Source organism: Telopea speciosissima, chromosome 7, assembly GCF_018873765.1.
Source record: "Telopea speciosissima isolate NSW1024214 ecotype Mountain lineage chromosome 7, Tspe_v1, whole genome shotgun sequence".
In the NCBI taxonomy this organism is placed as follows: domain Eukaryota; kingdom Viridiplantae; phylum Streptophyta; class Magnoliopsida; order Proteales; family Proteaceae; genus Telopea; species Telopea speciosissima.
This window is the reverse complement of record NC_057922.1, coordinates 59,764,014-59,779,433: the sequence shown is the minus strand read 5'-3', so window position 1 is coordinate 59,779,433 and position 15,420 is coordinate 59,764,014. Positions and strand designations below refer to the sequence as shown.

The following is a 15,420-nucleotide window of genomic DNA, read 5'->3' as shown; positions in this document are numbered from 1 at the left end:
AAATCGCAGCTACCATCCACGTCACACACACATGCTCTGTCTCTCAAGGTTATGCTCACCGCCATTCTCTCTGTCTCTCTCTCTCAGCCACATTTTCAGGGTAAATGTATGATCTGAATTATAGTGTTTAATTTTGCATTTTTTTTTTTGTATTTTGATTGATTTCACTTCCAAAGAAATATTCTTTTTCCTTAAATCTGCCTTAGTTTTCAATTCTTAGTAAGTTTTAAATTAAGTGTGACTGGGTATGTGCAATGTTAGTGGTATTATTTGCCACATGGCAAGTGAAGTGGAACCTAAACTGTTAGTATTATCTAATATTTAAGGGAGATGGCACTCTGAACAAGCGGCATAGGTGAGCACACTGGATCTTTATCCTCTACAATTCCCTGCCCATTCATTTTCAGAATTTCCTCTCATTAGGGGTGGGGGGGAGGAGAAATGACCACCCTACCCCTTGCCCGGGTGGAGTCCACTCCTCCTATTAGAGGGACTTGGGAGAATGGACCAGGCACAGAATTGTAGGAGATAATTTTTTGAGCGCACTAATGAGGGACGACAAAATGGTACAGTACATTGGAGAGAGATAGACACAAAGGTGCTAGTGTACCTATCCTATCTTGGCAGCTTATAGAACCTTTTCCTAATATTTAATTAGGAAAAATGACTTATGTCTGTGGCGTAGCCTTCACTAGCACTTCTCTCTATCTATCTCTATCCTCTCCTTGAAATGACTTTTTTGCCCCTGAAGTGATTCCTTTTTTGGGGGTACTCATGGATGTTTCCTATTGGCATAGGCTACGTTCCTAGAGAGAATACAGTCTCCCATTTAATTATTTATAATACTATTTGTTTTCATTTTTTTTTTTTTTGGGTAATAAAATGATTTATTGAGAATGAACTCTTGAACAACCTAAGGAATCCTGAACACAAAGCTCATGGAGCCAAGGAGTGGAATTTGACCATTCTGTCTTACACGAGATTGACAGGATCTTCCTGGCCAGGCTATTAGCAATACCATTGCTAATCCTAGAAATACAAGAGAAAAAACAAACACGAAAAGATGTTGCTATCCGAACAATGTCATGAATAATGGAAGCAATATGAAGACGAGTATACTTCCTGCTCGCCCTGTTGAGAGATGCTATAACCTTTGAATTATCAGATTCTACCTGAATTTGGTCCAACCCCAAAGATTGAGCATAGAATAAGCCGCCCGTACTACCAAAGTTTCACCCACCATGACAGATGTGAAAGACATATTTTCTGAATAGCCGCAAGTTGTGCTCCAAAACTATCTCTAAGAATGAAACCAATAACCCCAATAGAGTCATCAAGTTGCATAGAGGCATTGCAATTCAACTTTATAAAACATGCATTTGGAGTTTCCCACCTAGATTGGCACGAAGATGGATTAGAAGAGGCAGCAGGTCCTTCAATCATTCCCTCCCTCACCGCCAACTGAAATTCATCAAAAGTCGCTTGACTATATTGTATCACTTCCTCTGGAGTCTAAGTTTTACCATTGAACACCTTGTCATTACGTGTTTTCCATAACCCCCAACATATAAAAGATGCCAGAGAAAAAGCCTCCCTTACCCGTACTTTGTTTTCATTTCAAATCTTGAGTAAATTATCTTTTATTTTTTCTCAATTTTTTTTTGTTTATTGTATGAGTTTAATGCTAGTTTTTTCGTAGTTGGGAAAATTTTATTTATAATTTAATGAAAGGGTTGGGTTCAATTTCTTGAGTGTGGACTTCACGAGCTATTGACTAAAAAAAGGGCTTGGGGCCCATATTTCTTTTTAAACCCTAAATAAAAAATTAACTAAAGTTTTCTTTCACCCATGGAGTTGACAAGTCTCTTCTCCACCTGTGATATGATCATATGATTGGACTCCTGTGTCATTATTAAACTCTACCTTTTATCATACAGAGTCAAAAGTATCTTTTTCCCATACTATTTGAAAAGATTAGACATCCTTAAATGCGGAGATTCCTTCTTCACTATGGGCGTAAAAAAGTTTGGTCCACAAGAAATAATAAGATCACTTCTCCATTTTATAACAATAGGTACCCAAAATAAAGATCACGACAAGTTTCATGCCTCATTAAATTCATAAGATCTTAAAAATGAACTAAAATTTTCCATAAAAGTACACAAATATAGGTGGGGGTTCATGATGTTAACCCATATAGTTCAAGTTAATTAATCCTCAAGACCTTCCCAAGCAAAATAATTTCCAAGGAGGCGGCCATGAATAAATACATGCATGATGACAAGGAATATATTCATATCCACGTCAAGCCACAAGAACTAAGACAACCTTAATTATGATACAATGTGAGGACAAAGAGAGAAAGAAAACAAATGCTGGGACCGCTTTTGTTAAAAAATAGCAAACCATGGGCCTCAGTTCAGATTTTAGAAACCCTAAAACCCATCTCCAAAACCTGAAATCTACCAAAAACCCCAAACTTGAGGAAAAGTTATAAACCCTAATGACAAAAAGTCAAGTGACCTAGGCCACAGTTTTTTTTGGTAAATGCCCTAGGCCACAGTAGAGTACCTAAAACAATACCCCAATAATGCTACAAACTGAACCTAAAAGAAGGGTTTAATTAGGGTTTCCTAAACTAATTAAATTTTAATGGGACTCAATAGTGGGAGAATCTTAAGAGGAAGAGAGAGGATGAATTAGCAAAGCCTAAAAGTGTGGACTTTCATGAGTCATTGATTCAAAAGGCCTTTGTGGGCCCCACATTTCTTTTTAGTTTCCTCTCTTTTCTCTCTCATCTTTGCATTAGTCGTTTGGACCATTGGGCTCTTTAGCCTCCTTGTGTTTTTAATTTTCAACAAATTGTTGGACCAGGAAAAATTGAGCATCAATCTTTTGAATTTTCTGGACCGTCTACCAAATTCAATATGGTTGAAAAGTCAATGTTTCTTCTCAAGGAATATTCACCTTCCAACATTGGATATGTCGGCTGCCAACTCATCAGGGTTTTAGTTCATTGTATTGGTATTGGTATCGGTTGCCGTTGATATCGATATGGATCGGCTGTATCAGGTCGGATCAGACTGTTTTGTCCTTCAAAATATCGATATAAATTTTGTTATATCATTTGCCCCCCCCAATTGTAGTACATCATCGATGATATACTGATATATCGATACGGATCTACCGATATAGCCGATCCATCCCAATACCTTAAACCATTCAAAATGATGGGCCTTAGGACTGAACAATCCAAGGCACAGTCCTATTTTCAAAAACATTGAACATTGGCCCCCATGTTTTCCTTCTCCCATTGCATTCTATGTAATAAAGAATAGGAGGAAAGTTCTCTGTGGAGAAATGTACCTCCCACATCGAAACACCGAGGGGGCAAAAAGACCGCTCTGCCCTATGAAAGGTGGAAATCCCACCCCCATGACGCCAACGTAAATGCTTTTATTGGCCCTACGTGCACATAGGAACCACGCTCCCCCACAGAGAACACCGACCCTAAAGAGTAACATCCCTATCAATTACCACTTCAACATCTAGTGGTCCCCCAAAAGCCTTAAATCTTGATTGTGATTTGAGTCAAAAGAGTTTAGGACAAAATAGTGAACGGTAGGGGTGTCAAAGTTGGCCCGCAATGGTAGGTTCGACTTAAATCCATAAGTTGAAGCTCTAGAATGGTCCAATCAATTACTAAATATGTTGGGCTCAAGTACTGACCGATTAATAATCGGGTGTTCTCAGTGCAAGGTAGTGGCCCGACGGTCGCCCGACCGGGACCGACTTAATACTTTGACAGATTGATACTGATCGTTTATAGTCTGATTAACCCGTTTAAGCCCATTTAGCCTGATCATAGCCTATTGATGGCCAGTTTAAGGGCCGTTTGTGGCTCAATCAGTCAACTAGCTAGTCTAAAGCCTAATCAGCCCAATTACCTTGAGCCCGATTATTGACCAGTAAACGACTGACCAAATAGAAACACATCCATGCCCTGGTCTACGAGGTCTGACTACCTAAACAGGAGGAAACTGTGCATGGCCTTAAATTGGTGGAACTGATTAAGCCCGATCGATTGACACCCCTAGTGAATGATGGAGTTCCGAAGTTTTTATGGATTTCAAGTCCAAACCCCTCACTCCTAAGAGTGTAATCTTATGAAACCAAGAATCAGACACGGCATCAGACTCCATTGATTTGATAGGAGTTAGTCAAAACTATAGTATGGAAAAAAAAATGTATATCTATAGATCTTTAAGAATCTTTAGAGATTTTATTCAAAAATCTTGTAGATCTAATTACAAAAAATGAATTGCAATGATTTTTGTTATTTTATTATCTAAAATAAGAAAAAATGGTAAAATAATAAAGGGAAAGGTTGAACTAACATTATAGCCAATTCCAAAGATATTAATTAATTAATTTATTTTTAAGGAAAGAGAAAAAAATAAATGAATAGTTTTCATGTGTCTAGACGTAGAATTCATTGTTGGTTCAAAGATATTTTTCAAAAATTAGATATAAATATAATCATGATCGATTTTTTTATGAGTTTTATCGATTCCATCGGTTCTGATTTAATTTTTAAATTTATGCAACAAAATATTGTTGTTCATATTTGGTATGCATTCCCGGAATAGATTCAAAAGTTTAAAATACATTCAAATCGAAAAAAATAGAAAAAAAAAACTATATTTCAAAATTCATTTCAGAACCAAAATCTATTCCAATAATCACTGAACTCATAAGGAGCCAATGAAAACTTTGACTAATTATCATAATTTATTAGTTTATTTTTAAGGAAAGAAAAAAAAAAGGAATAATTTTCATGACTCTGGACGTAAAATTCATTGTTGGTCCCGAGAGACTTTTTTCAAAAATAAGATATAAATACAGTCAGCCAATTTTTTTTATGGGTTTTATCGATTCTACCAATTCCGATCTAATTTTTAAATCTATGCAACCTAGTATTGTTATTAATATTTGGTATGCATTCTCGAAATAGATTCAAAAGTCTAAAATACATTCAAATAAAAAAAACTATATTTCAAAATTCATTTCAGGACCGAAATCTATTCCAAAAATTCATATCAAACACAATAATCACTGAACTCATAAGGAGCCAATGAAAACTTTGAATAATTATCATAATTTATAAAGTGGTCAGAGGAACTAAGGGTTGCAGCCGCCCAACATTTGGTCTTTGGATAGCTTTTGGATGGAAAGACCACACTTTGTGTTTCTTTTAAGAAAAAATGATTCAGATTCACGTGTTGTCAAAGGTAGGACCAGATTCTGAATAGAAAACCATTATTACCTAACGTGAATTATCATTAATAAACTCGGATACCAATCAGACAGATTACATCATTTTACTTTATTTTTAAATTTTTTTTAAAGAATAAGAATTTCTTTTTCGTGTCATTGGGATGAGATACAAAGAACCAAACAGAAGAAGACTATACAATTGCCTTAACCAACCCAAAAAAAGAGAAAAAAAAGATGATGAAGACTTTACAACACATTGCTTAATTGTCCTATCTATATCCATAAACAACACTTAAAAAGCTTTTAATACTTGAAAAATGATTTGTAATTGAACAATAACCCATAGGACTTTCCAAGCATTGAAGCAAAAATGTTTTGACCATTGGTTTCATATTAGTCAAAGTTATATTTGTAGTTCCAAAAATGTGTTATTACAAATAATTTGATATTTTAAGGGATGTCAATAAGAAAATTAGTCTCATTTTTAAATTATACTTATTAGTAGGAGTATTGTAGCAACCTTCGTGTGAATCAAATTATCACCCACCAATCAAGTAGAGACATGTGGCAGAATAGGATCATCTCAAGCCCATATTGCCTTGCAATCATGCATTGTGTTGATCCGACAGTTAGGCCGATCACTATGGAAGGACCATCAGGGACGACCCGATCTTGTAGGTCAGATTGCGATGCACAACCTGCCTTATTATAGAGGGGCGAGACCAGACAGACCAAGATTGGCAAGGAAGCAGCAAAGCTTGATTCGACTTTATAGATCGGGCACGAGATAGGGACTTCAAAACTCACCAAGGACGAACCCGTGAGGTCAGCCTCCGAGATCATACAAGTACGAAGGTCAGAGCATCGGATCGCCCCACAAGGTTGCCTTTCAGAACTTTTGGACCGACCCTAATAGGTCGGCACTGGAGCCATTTAGGCCGACTAGTCAACCAACTTAACCATCAACTAATCTTGCATCAGGATATCTGAACTACCAACTCAGCAAGCCTAATCATTTGTCTAACAAGATAGCTGCCCAATGCCATGTTCTAATTAAGGAGGGACTCGTTCCAAAGAGGAAACATTTTCCTGAGGAATCCACACCGAATTTCCTACCATAACTAGAATACCTGCTAAATTGGGACTCTCCACAACTGCCTCAACCTCCACTCCAAGCTATAAATAATTGGCACAACCCAGATAAGAGGATCGATTCATTCTTTATTCTAGTAATATATATATCAACTACGGAGGAGTCTGACTTAGGCATCGAAGAGCCTCCGCCGGTCGAACCCGACTCTCCCTTCCTAGTTTGTTCTTTTGTGAAGAACGATCGGACAATTTTCTTACCACAACACTTCTCAATCTCTTGTTTTTTTTCTGTAATCATATGCTCTTCTTTTCTCAAACATTTATCAAGTTATTTCTCAATGAAATTAGAAAGTCATGAGAAACTTGACCGATGTAGATCAATACAAACATGTCTTTTGGGCATGGCAAATTCCCTAAAATAGGAGTTGAGGAACTGTAAATTATTTAAAATTACTTTTCAGGTAATTGATTGGCATCACAATGAACTCATAATGTGCTGTTAGAATTTTTGTTTGAAAATTCTAATGGTTAATTAATGGTTTAGAACCTTGGTAATCTTAAGATTTTTTTCTCATTTGAAAAATGAAGATATAATAAAATCTTTGTTTGGAAGACACTAATGCGATTTTTTTTTTTTGGGGTAAAAACTAATGCGAATTTTAAGCATTTGAAATGGCAACAAGAAAATGGAAATTTTCAAAACCTCAAAACATTTATGTTTCACTTGAAGGTTGATAAGTTTTGTTGCCTATAATACTTATCAATGTGCTCCTAGATAACCCAAATCTTCAATTTAAGAGCTTATCTCGAGTATATCGACTATCATGTATAAGGCTTTGCCCCTTGTTTTTCATTGGTTCTTGTACTGCATCTAATAATTATACAATATAAAATAATAATAATAAAAAAAAAACAGAGAAGCCCGATTGGTTTAGAAATATACCTGTAGTCAATTAATATGAGCAATATATACAATTACATAAAAAATAGGGAAAGAGAACACTAACCAATGTGCTAGTCAATGAAAGTGCGTATAGAGACATTGGTTTGGATACGATTTTTGATTTCACTGGGGCTACACGATTTTTTCATGTACAAAGACATTGGTTTGTGTCTAGGCACATGAACCACGCTAACCACGCGACTTGTCAACATCCCTAAAAAAATATTACTATATGTGAATTTGGATTCCATCAAACACTCTCACACAACTTTAACCACTTTCATGAGAACTCTTGAGTGCACCCTTACAACATTAGCCCACGAATAGATACACTTCTAAGTCACACCCAACAAGTAAGTGCTAGGATGAGAGCGAGTGAGTCAAATATGCAATTTTCAATTATTCCCTCGTTATCAAACAGTTATTGTTCTTTCCAAGCTAGATCCAATTGCGAAAGTAACAAATCATACAATTCAAATAATTAACAATTTTTTTTTTTTTGGTAGAGAAATAAACAAATCTAATTGCCATTATTCTTTCTCTTTAAAAATAATAAACCACCGATGTTTCTATTCTAATTAATGATCCTAGAATATTTCATTATTTTAGCTTTAAAATAATATTTGTCCGTATGTAATTATTTCTCAAATGACTTAAAATAATGGTTACCACATTTCTTAATCTTTTAAGATTAGAATCTACTTATACATGCCAATGGAAGATTTTCTTATCACTATATGAAGTTTTTCAGAAGCTCATTATGATGATGGATTCAAACTTATCATGAAAGAGAAGAATTATTTATTTATGTCACACACATGGAGATAGAATTATTTATTTATGCCACATACATGGAGAGAGAGAGAGAGAGCATGGTTTTAGTGCACAGTATCGGAATGGGTATCGGCGACCTGTAAAATCGATACGTTACTGATATAATATCGGCCTGGATCGACTATATCGGACAAAAATACCCCTGAATTTCCTTAAAAAATGAGTTTTCTAACCATTGTACCCTTTGTTCATATCGTGCTATCGATACGATATCGGCATGGTATTGGTATCGATGACTAACAAAACTGATACATATCGTCCGTTATGAACGATACGATACCGCTACTTAGAACCGCGAGAGAGAGAGAGAGAGAGAGAGAGAGAGAGAGAGAGGGGAGTCCTTTATGGGGGGTTAGTGTTGTGATGGAGACATTTTTCTTCAGCTTTGAATTGGCCATCTCATGCAACTTTCGTGACCACTGACCAGACAGAAACAAACATTATAGCTGACATCCCCTCACATTCATGAACATCTCACCTTTAAAAACAAAACTGAATCAAAGACCCACTGACAAGTTCTATGAAAGCTTTTGAAAGGAAAAAAATTATCAAATTGGAAAATCTGAAAATCTAATACTATTGTTCCCTTTACTTCAAATTTCATTTACATGGAACCTATATTTTTCTCCTCTTCCCCATCATCATGATCAAGACCCATTAAAACAAAATCTAAACTACAAGTTACTGTCTCTGTCTCTCTCTTTTTTTTGAATTTTATTTCCTGTTTGGAGATATTTTCAACTACTGAAACTTTACAAATTAGTGTAAGGAGGGTTAGTTAAGCTTGGAGCAACTTCAGTGCTGATCTTCCCCTGAAAACCAAAGCCACTGAGCAAATCATATGGAGAGTTAAATCCAAAATCCATGAAGAACCCATCTTCTTCTCCACCTCCATTATTGCTAGGCCATGAAAAAAAGCTATTGTCCATGATAAGAGAAGTAGAAGAAGAAGCAGCAACTGAGAAGCTTGATGAAACTTCTTGAGATGATGAGACACTGTAACTGCTGTTTGTACTTGTTCCAAATTCAGGAATATAATGACCTGCTGCTGGGTCTGCAACCAATGTTTTAAAATCCAAATTTTGTCCCAATCCAACTTCATTGGACAATGGAAATGTTGAGAAGCTTGTGTTAATACTAGCTGAAAAACCATGCTTGTAGTTCTGAGCTTTAGTTAAAGCAGCTGGAGAAATTGTAGTGTTGCTTGGAAAACCAATCTTTCCTGCAATTAGTTTCTTCTTCAGCTTTGTATTCCAGTAATTCTTCACATCATTATCAGTTCTTCCTGGTAATTGAGAAGCAATGACAGACCATCTGAGCAAAGAACCAAATAAATCAGTATTAATTAACAGAAATTAAGATGGGAAAGAAGCAGAGGATTCAAGAGAAATGAAATAAGAACTTGCCTGCTCCCAATACTATTGTACAGGGTACAGATTATATTGTCTTCTTCCTCAGTAAAACCTCCATGTTTGATGTCTGGTCTGAGATAATTGAGCCATCTCAAACGGCAACTCTTGCCACAACGTTTAATTCCTAAAAAATTAGAGAACTGGGTAAGTGGGTATTCAACAATTTAGATCAAAGTATGGAACAACCACTGTTCCTGTTTTGGTTTTTGAAAAGACAATGTAGGAACAAAGAAGCCCCACTTCCCTTTTTTTCCCCTTCTTGTAAACTGAAACTTACTTAGGATTACAGAGAGAAGGAGGAATGCAAATTGGAAAGAGACCATTAAAATTATTCACAAACAAATTTATAGAGAAAAGGAAGGAAATCAAGTTTTACTGCTACGGTTGAATGAACAGGGAAATTAAACCCAAAATAAGAACTAAAAATTGTGAAATGTGAACCAAGAAGAGAGATTGAGAGGAACATAAAAAAGAAGAAAGACCTGCTTTGCGGGGTAAAGCAATCCAGTTACCACCAGTTCCATATCGCTCAACATAGTTCTTGAGAGCTGTGTCTTCTTCAGGGGACCATGGCCCTCTTTTCACGTTGGCTTTGTCACAGCAAGGAGCTCTCCCCATGGCTTCCAAAGGCGTTTTTTTTTTTGGGGCTCAGAAGCAAAAACCAATTTGCTTGGTTGGCTTGGTTGCAGCTTTTAAAGATGATAGAGAGAAGAGAGAACTCTTTCATAAGCTTGACAACATAAGACCTTTATTTCTCTTTTGTTTAATTAAATTCACTTTTTTTTGCTGTTGGTTAAGAGAGAGCCCAGTCAACGTTGGCTATTGAAACTTAAGTAGATAATGTTTCTTTCTAATTAATTAATGTTGTCTCACTAATAAACTTCTCGAACTTTAGCCATTAGCATCTCCGACAGGACTGAAAGGATGGATAGTTGGGTTTCAACTGTCAACTCGGGCCGAATTCTTGAACTGAATCAGTTTCTGTTTCACCGAGTTAACACAGCTAGCCCAAGTTGCAACCCCCTAGCTAGGATGGAGCTAGGGAGGTGCTAATGGGTATACCTAATCGGATTCGGCTCCTCTCCAGCGCACCTCCGAGCTAGACATTGTGCCGTGTGGCAGCAGATGTTGACACGTGGGTTTATGTGTAATCGAATGGCACCCTTGAGTTAGAATGACTATTTTAAAATTAAGAAAGCCTTCTCTCCATTGTATGTGTAGTATACTCATATGTGCTTCATCCTTCCTCGCCATTCGAATGGTACCCTGGCCACGTGTTGATATCTGCTGCCATGCCGGACGATGTCCAGCTCGGAGGGTGTGTTGGAGAAGAGCCTGATCCCACCTAATCATCTATTTGCTAGCTAGGATCTGCAAGGAAGGACAACTGGTCTGATCACCAATTATGATTTGGCCAATAAAATAAAATTACAAGAAAGATCGAGTTTTCCTTCAACTACCGTGAATGAGAATCCATTTGCTAAAGGCTGAAGGATGAGCGCTTGAGGGTATTTTGGGATTTATACTAATACTCTATGAAGGTTTATGAATCCTAAGATGGGTTGGTGAACCTTCACAGTGTGGTGAAGGAAAGTTTTCTCATTACAAAAAGGACTCGTTAAACATTGACAGTAAACTATAAGAATTTCACTGGATTTTCATCTTCTCAAGTGTGGTGCACTGGACTTAAGAATCCAACCATAAAAACATGGGCAATGACATCTTTTTATGCTTTCGAGTGTTGGGTAGACGGTTGGATTCTCAAGTATGGTGCATTGGGCAGTGCACCACACTTGAGAGGATAAATTTCCCCAATTCTTACCGAGCTTTTGTTTTAAGAATACCCATTTCTCCTTACAAAAAGGACTCGTCCAACGGTGCTAGTAAACTTGAAAGAATTTCACCAATTTTTACCGGAACTCTTGTTAAAAGAAAAAAAAAATGTCTATGGAGAGTGTACTGCCCATGTCCAGACACGGGGTGAAATGACTGCCCCACCCCTTATGAAAGGTGAAATTTTGGGATCCGGCTCCTCTCTAGGGAGTGCCCAAGGGGGCATCCAAGGGCTGGGTTGTGCCGCACACATCCCAGTGCGCACCTAGTCAGCCATCGGGATATGGGCGGCATAGCCCAACGGCTGGATGCCCTCCTGGGCACTCCTTGGGCGCTGCGCTCCCTAGAGAGGAGCTCAATCGGAAATCCTACGCCCATGATGCTTTCATGCATTCTCTCATTGGTCCCCACAAACGCATAAGGCCACGCTCCCCGCATAGAGAATGCTCCTCAAATAAAAAAAAAAAAAGAAAAAAAAAAAAAACATTGCCATTTACCATTTACCGCGTCAATTTACTCACCTGAGATGAAATTACGAGAGCCCATTGGCCATTACCCAAAAAACAAACAAAAAAATTGCGAGAGCCCAGTCAACGATTCTCTATATTGCTGTTAGGTAAGTTAAAATTTAAATGAAAAATTCGTACCAAAAAAAAAAAAATTTATATAAAAATTTAACCAAATATTAAAGTATTGAATCCAAATGTATGCAGCCAAGGTCCTGTTTTATAGCTTAGGTTCTGTTATTTTTATTAAATTTTTTAACCTGAAATTAATTATTATTTTTTAAAAAAAAAGTTAGTTTTAAAGTCTTCAACCCAAATACTTTAAGTAAGGGTGTCAAACTAAAATGAAACCGAACAAAGCATTTTAAATCGAAAACATGAAACCGTTTAATAAATAATTCGATTTCGATTTTAAAATTGAAATTGTTTAGTTAAACAGATTAAATGGAATCAAATCATTTAAATCACGGTAAATCATTTAAGTAACTATTTAAACTGATTAATATATACATAATAAGTTAAGTCATTCATGGTTAGAATAAACAATAAACAACTATAACCTTATAAATATTCAAAACATATAAATAATTCATAATCTTACAAATATTAAAAGAAAACATATAACAAGAAATAATTCAATTCAATGTTAATTTTACATCCATTTAAAAACAAAAAAGAAAAAGAAAAAGGAAAGAAGTTGTGTGAAGGTGGAGAGCATGTAACTAAAATATAGTGTCGTATGAAAATTTTTATCGTTTACGATTCTTGCCCGGTACGGTTTTTATAGTCCTCTAACAAGAGGGGGGTGGATCCCATCCGGGCAAAGTGTTCGGTCAGGGGGTGGAATGGTCATTTCGCCCTCCCTTGTTAGAGAATTATAGAAACTCTACCGGGTAGGGAACCGTAGGCAATAAAAGTCCATCGTATAAAGCGTAGACCATGTCATTATTGACCACATCCAATACCAATACCAAACTAAAACACCCCAAAGTGAATTTTTAGATAGAATCGGCCCGATACGGGCCCAATCCATATTATATAATGACTGAGAATTATACAGGTACCGATACCTTGTTTTATAACCATGGGGTCAGAAACGGACACCAGGCTAAAAGTTATTCCCCTTGGAAGAAAAGATTCCATTTCTGGCTTCATAAGTGGCATAGACTTGAAAAATGCAGGCACGGGCCCGTGCACGCACGGTACCGCACTATAGTGAAATGCGGGCCCACACTCACAAATTTCAGCTACGGCTATAAATAGCCCTGCTGACCCCATTTGCAACCTGCACCAAAAACTTCTTGGAGAAGCTCCAAGCTTGAGGCAAAAAGTTCCTTTAGTGGAAATAGTTCTTTTTGGTCAAAAACAACTAAAAATAGAAAGAGATAATTCTAATGGTCGGAAATTAGGGGGGAGATCCACCGAAGGATCCGAATATTAGGGAAATCTTCCCTTGGGTTTGCGACCCTTCCTTAGCTATGTGTGTGAGAGAGAGAGAGAGAGAGAGAGAGAGAGAGGCTTCTTATGAAATCAACTCCAGTGAGTTACATGCTTACTCAAATGGGTTGCAAATACTCAACTTTTTCTCAAGGTACAAAACCTTTTTTCAGTCAATGGTTTTGTGAAAATGTTCGCTAATTGCTTATCTATTTTAAATATATTCAAGGACAATTTCACCCTTTTGAATAATGTCTCTAAAAAAATGGTGACGAATGTCAATATGTTTGGTTCAAGAACGAAAAATTGGATGTTTGCTAAGATTGATAGTACTTGTGCTATCACAATGAAGTGGAGAGGTTTTGAATGTAACCACACAGTCCACGAGGATTTGTCTCATCCAAAGGACTTGAGCACAACACCTATCGACCGCAATGTATTCGGCTTTAGGGTGGAAAAAACAACTGAATTTTCTTTTTTGCCAAACCAAGAAACTAGACATGATCCAAGAAAGTGACAATTGACACATGTACTCTTGCAATTGATATGACAACCGGCAAAGTCGACTTCGAAAAAGCTAATTAGATCAAAGTCTTTATTTGTAGGATACCAAAGTCCTACATTTGTAGTGCTTTTAAGGTATTTGAAACTTTTTTCACTGCACTAAAATGTGATTTCATAGGATTGACTTGAAACTAGTACATGCATAAACACTAAACATGATGTTTGGCCTACCAGCCATAAGATGAAAACTACCAATCATGCTTCGATAACGAGTGGCATCCATAGGAATCCCTTCCTCATTCTTAGAGAGTTTTAGGGAGGTGCTCATAGGTATGCTTAAATCTTTTTGGTTTGTAAAGTCAACTTTTTTATGAGCACCATGACATAGTTTGACAAAATTCGATTATAGTTTGTTTTATTTGTAAATCAAAAATAAAAAAATTCAATTCATCCATCAAACTCATTTCAAATTCATTTTCCATACAAGTACTAAATTCATGATATAAGGGTTCATTAGTAACACAAAATAATTTCATTAACATAAATTTGTACAATGATCAAATCTTTTCCTTTGTGTTTTACAAAAAGGTAGTGTCTACTTTGCCCATTATAAAACCTTTTTCAATCAAAAACTTGCTTAACCTTTCATATCAAGCTCTAGGAGTTTGTTTTAGTCCATATAATGATTTCTTTAATTTGAAAACATGCTTTAGAGAGTTTGAGTCTTCAAACTCCAAAGGTTGAGCAACATAGATCGATTTTTTCTATTATAAATCCATTTAAAAATTTATTTTTTACATTAATTTGATAACGTTTGAAATTCTTATGACATGCAAATGCAAGTAGCATTCTTATGGACTTCAATCTTGCTACCAGTGCATATATGTGTGGGTATCGCGGCTTGACCCCCTTTGGAGGAAATGGAATTGGATTCCTCCCTCCCCGAGAGGAGTGGTCATTTTTGCGACCCTTTCTTATGAAAGATCATGGTATAAGGGTTCATTATTTTGGGTCCATTATTGAGAATGACCGGATGGGGTCTTGTAGGTATGTAAACAGATCGGATTCGGCTCGGATACAACTCGAATATGATTGGATCTGGATATTCCCTGGACGAATACGGATACTTCTAAACGGATTCGGATGGATTCGGATGCGGATTGAATTCGGATTTTTGACCATCTGTTTACGTCTCTGCCTTGTGTAACCCGGACCTTCCTCTCCCTAGAGGATACAAGTCACTCTCAAGCCATATCTCTTAGATCATGATTATCTTTTCCTCGTATTCTAGAACTTGTTGAGTCTTAAAAAATCCTCAAGATCATTATTTACTTAATTTTGTTATTATTAAGTATTCGGATTTTTTTCCGGACGGATTTTTATCGAAGTATTTAGTTTTTTTCTTTCTTCCGGATATCTCTAAATGAATACAAATATCCCTAAATGGGTATGGATGCAGATCAAATTCGGATTTTTAGTTATCCATTTACATCCCCCATTTACATCCCCAGGGTCATGCTTCACATATATTAAAGAAATAGGAATCGCCGCCTAGGACCCAATAAGTGGTAGCCTAATCAAT

General features: G+C 36.6%; 1 protein-coding gene across 1 annotated transcript; it reads right to left on the bottom strand.

The window, feature by feature from the left end:
* Positions 1 to 8,572: 8,572 nt before the first annotated feature.
* LOC122669267 (transcription factor RAX2-like) lies at positions 8,573 to 10,176 on the bottom strand. Its single transcript, XM_043865993.1, has 3 exons — positions 10,041 to 10,176; positions 9,553 to 9,682; positions 8,573 to 9,460 (listed from the first exon to the last, which is right to left on the bottom strand). The coding sequence occupies exons 1-3, from the start codon at positions 10,174 to 10,176 to the stop codon at positions 8,899 to 8,901; spliced, it is 828 nt and encodes a 275-aa protein (XP_043721928.1). The 3' UTR covers positions 8,573 to 8,898.
* Between the last annotated feature and the right edge of the window lie 5,244 nt (positions 10,177 to 15,420).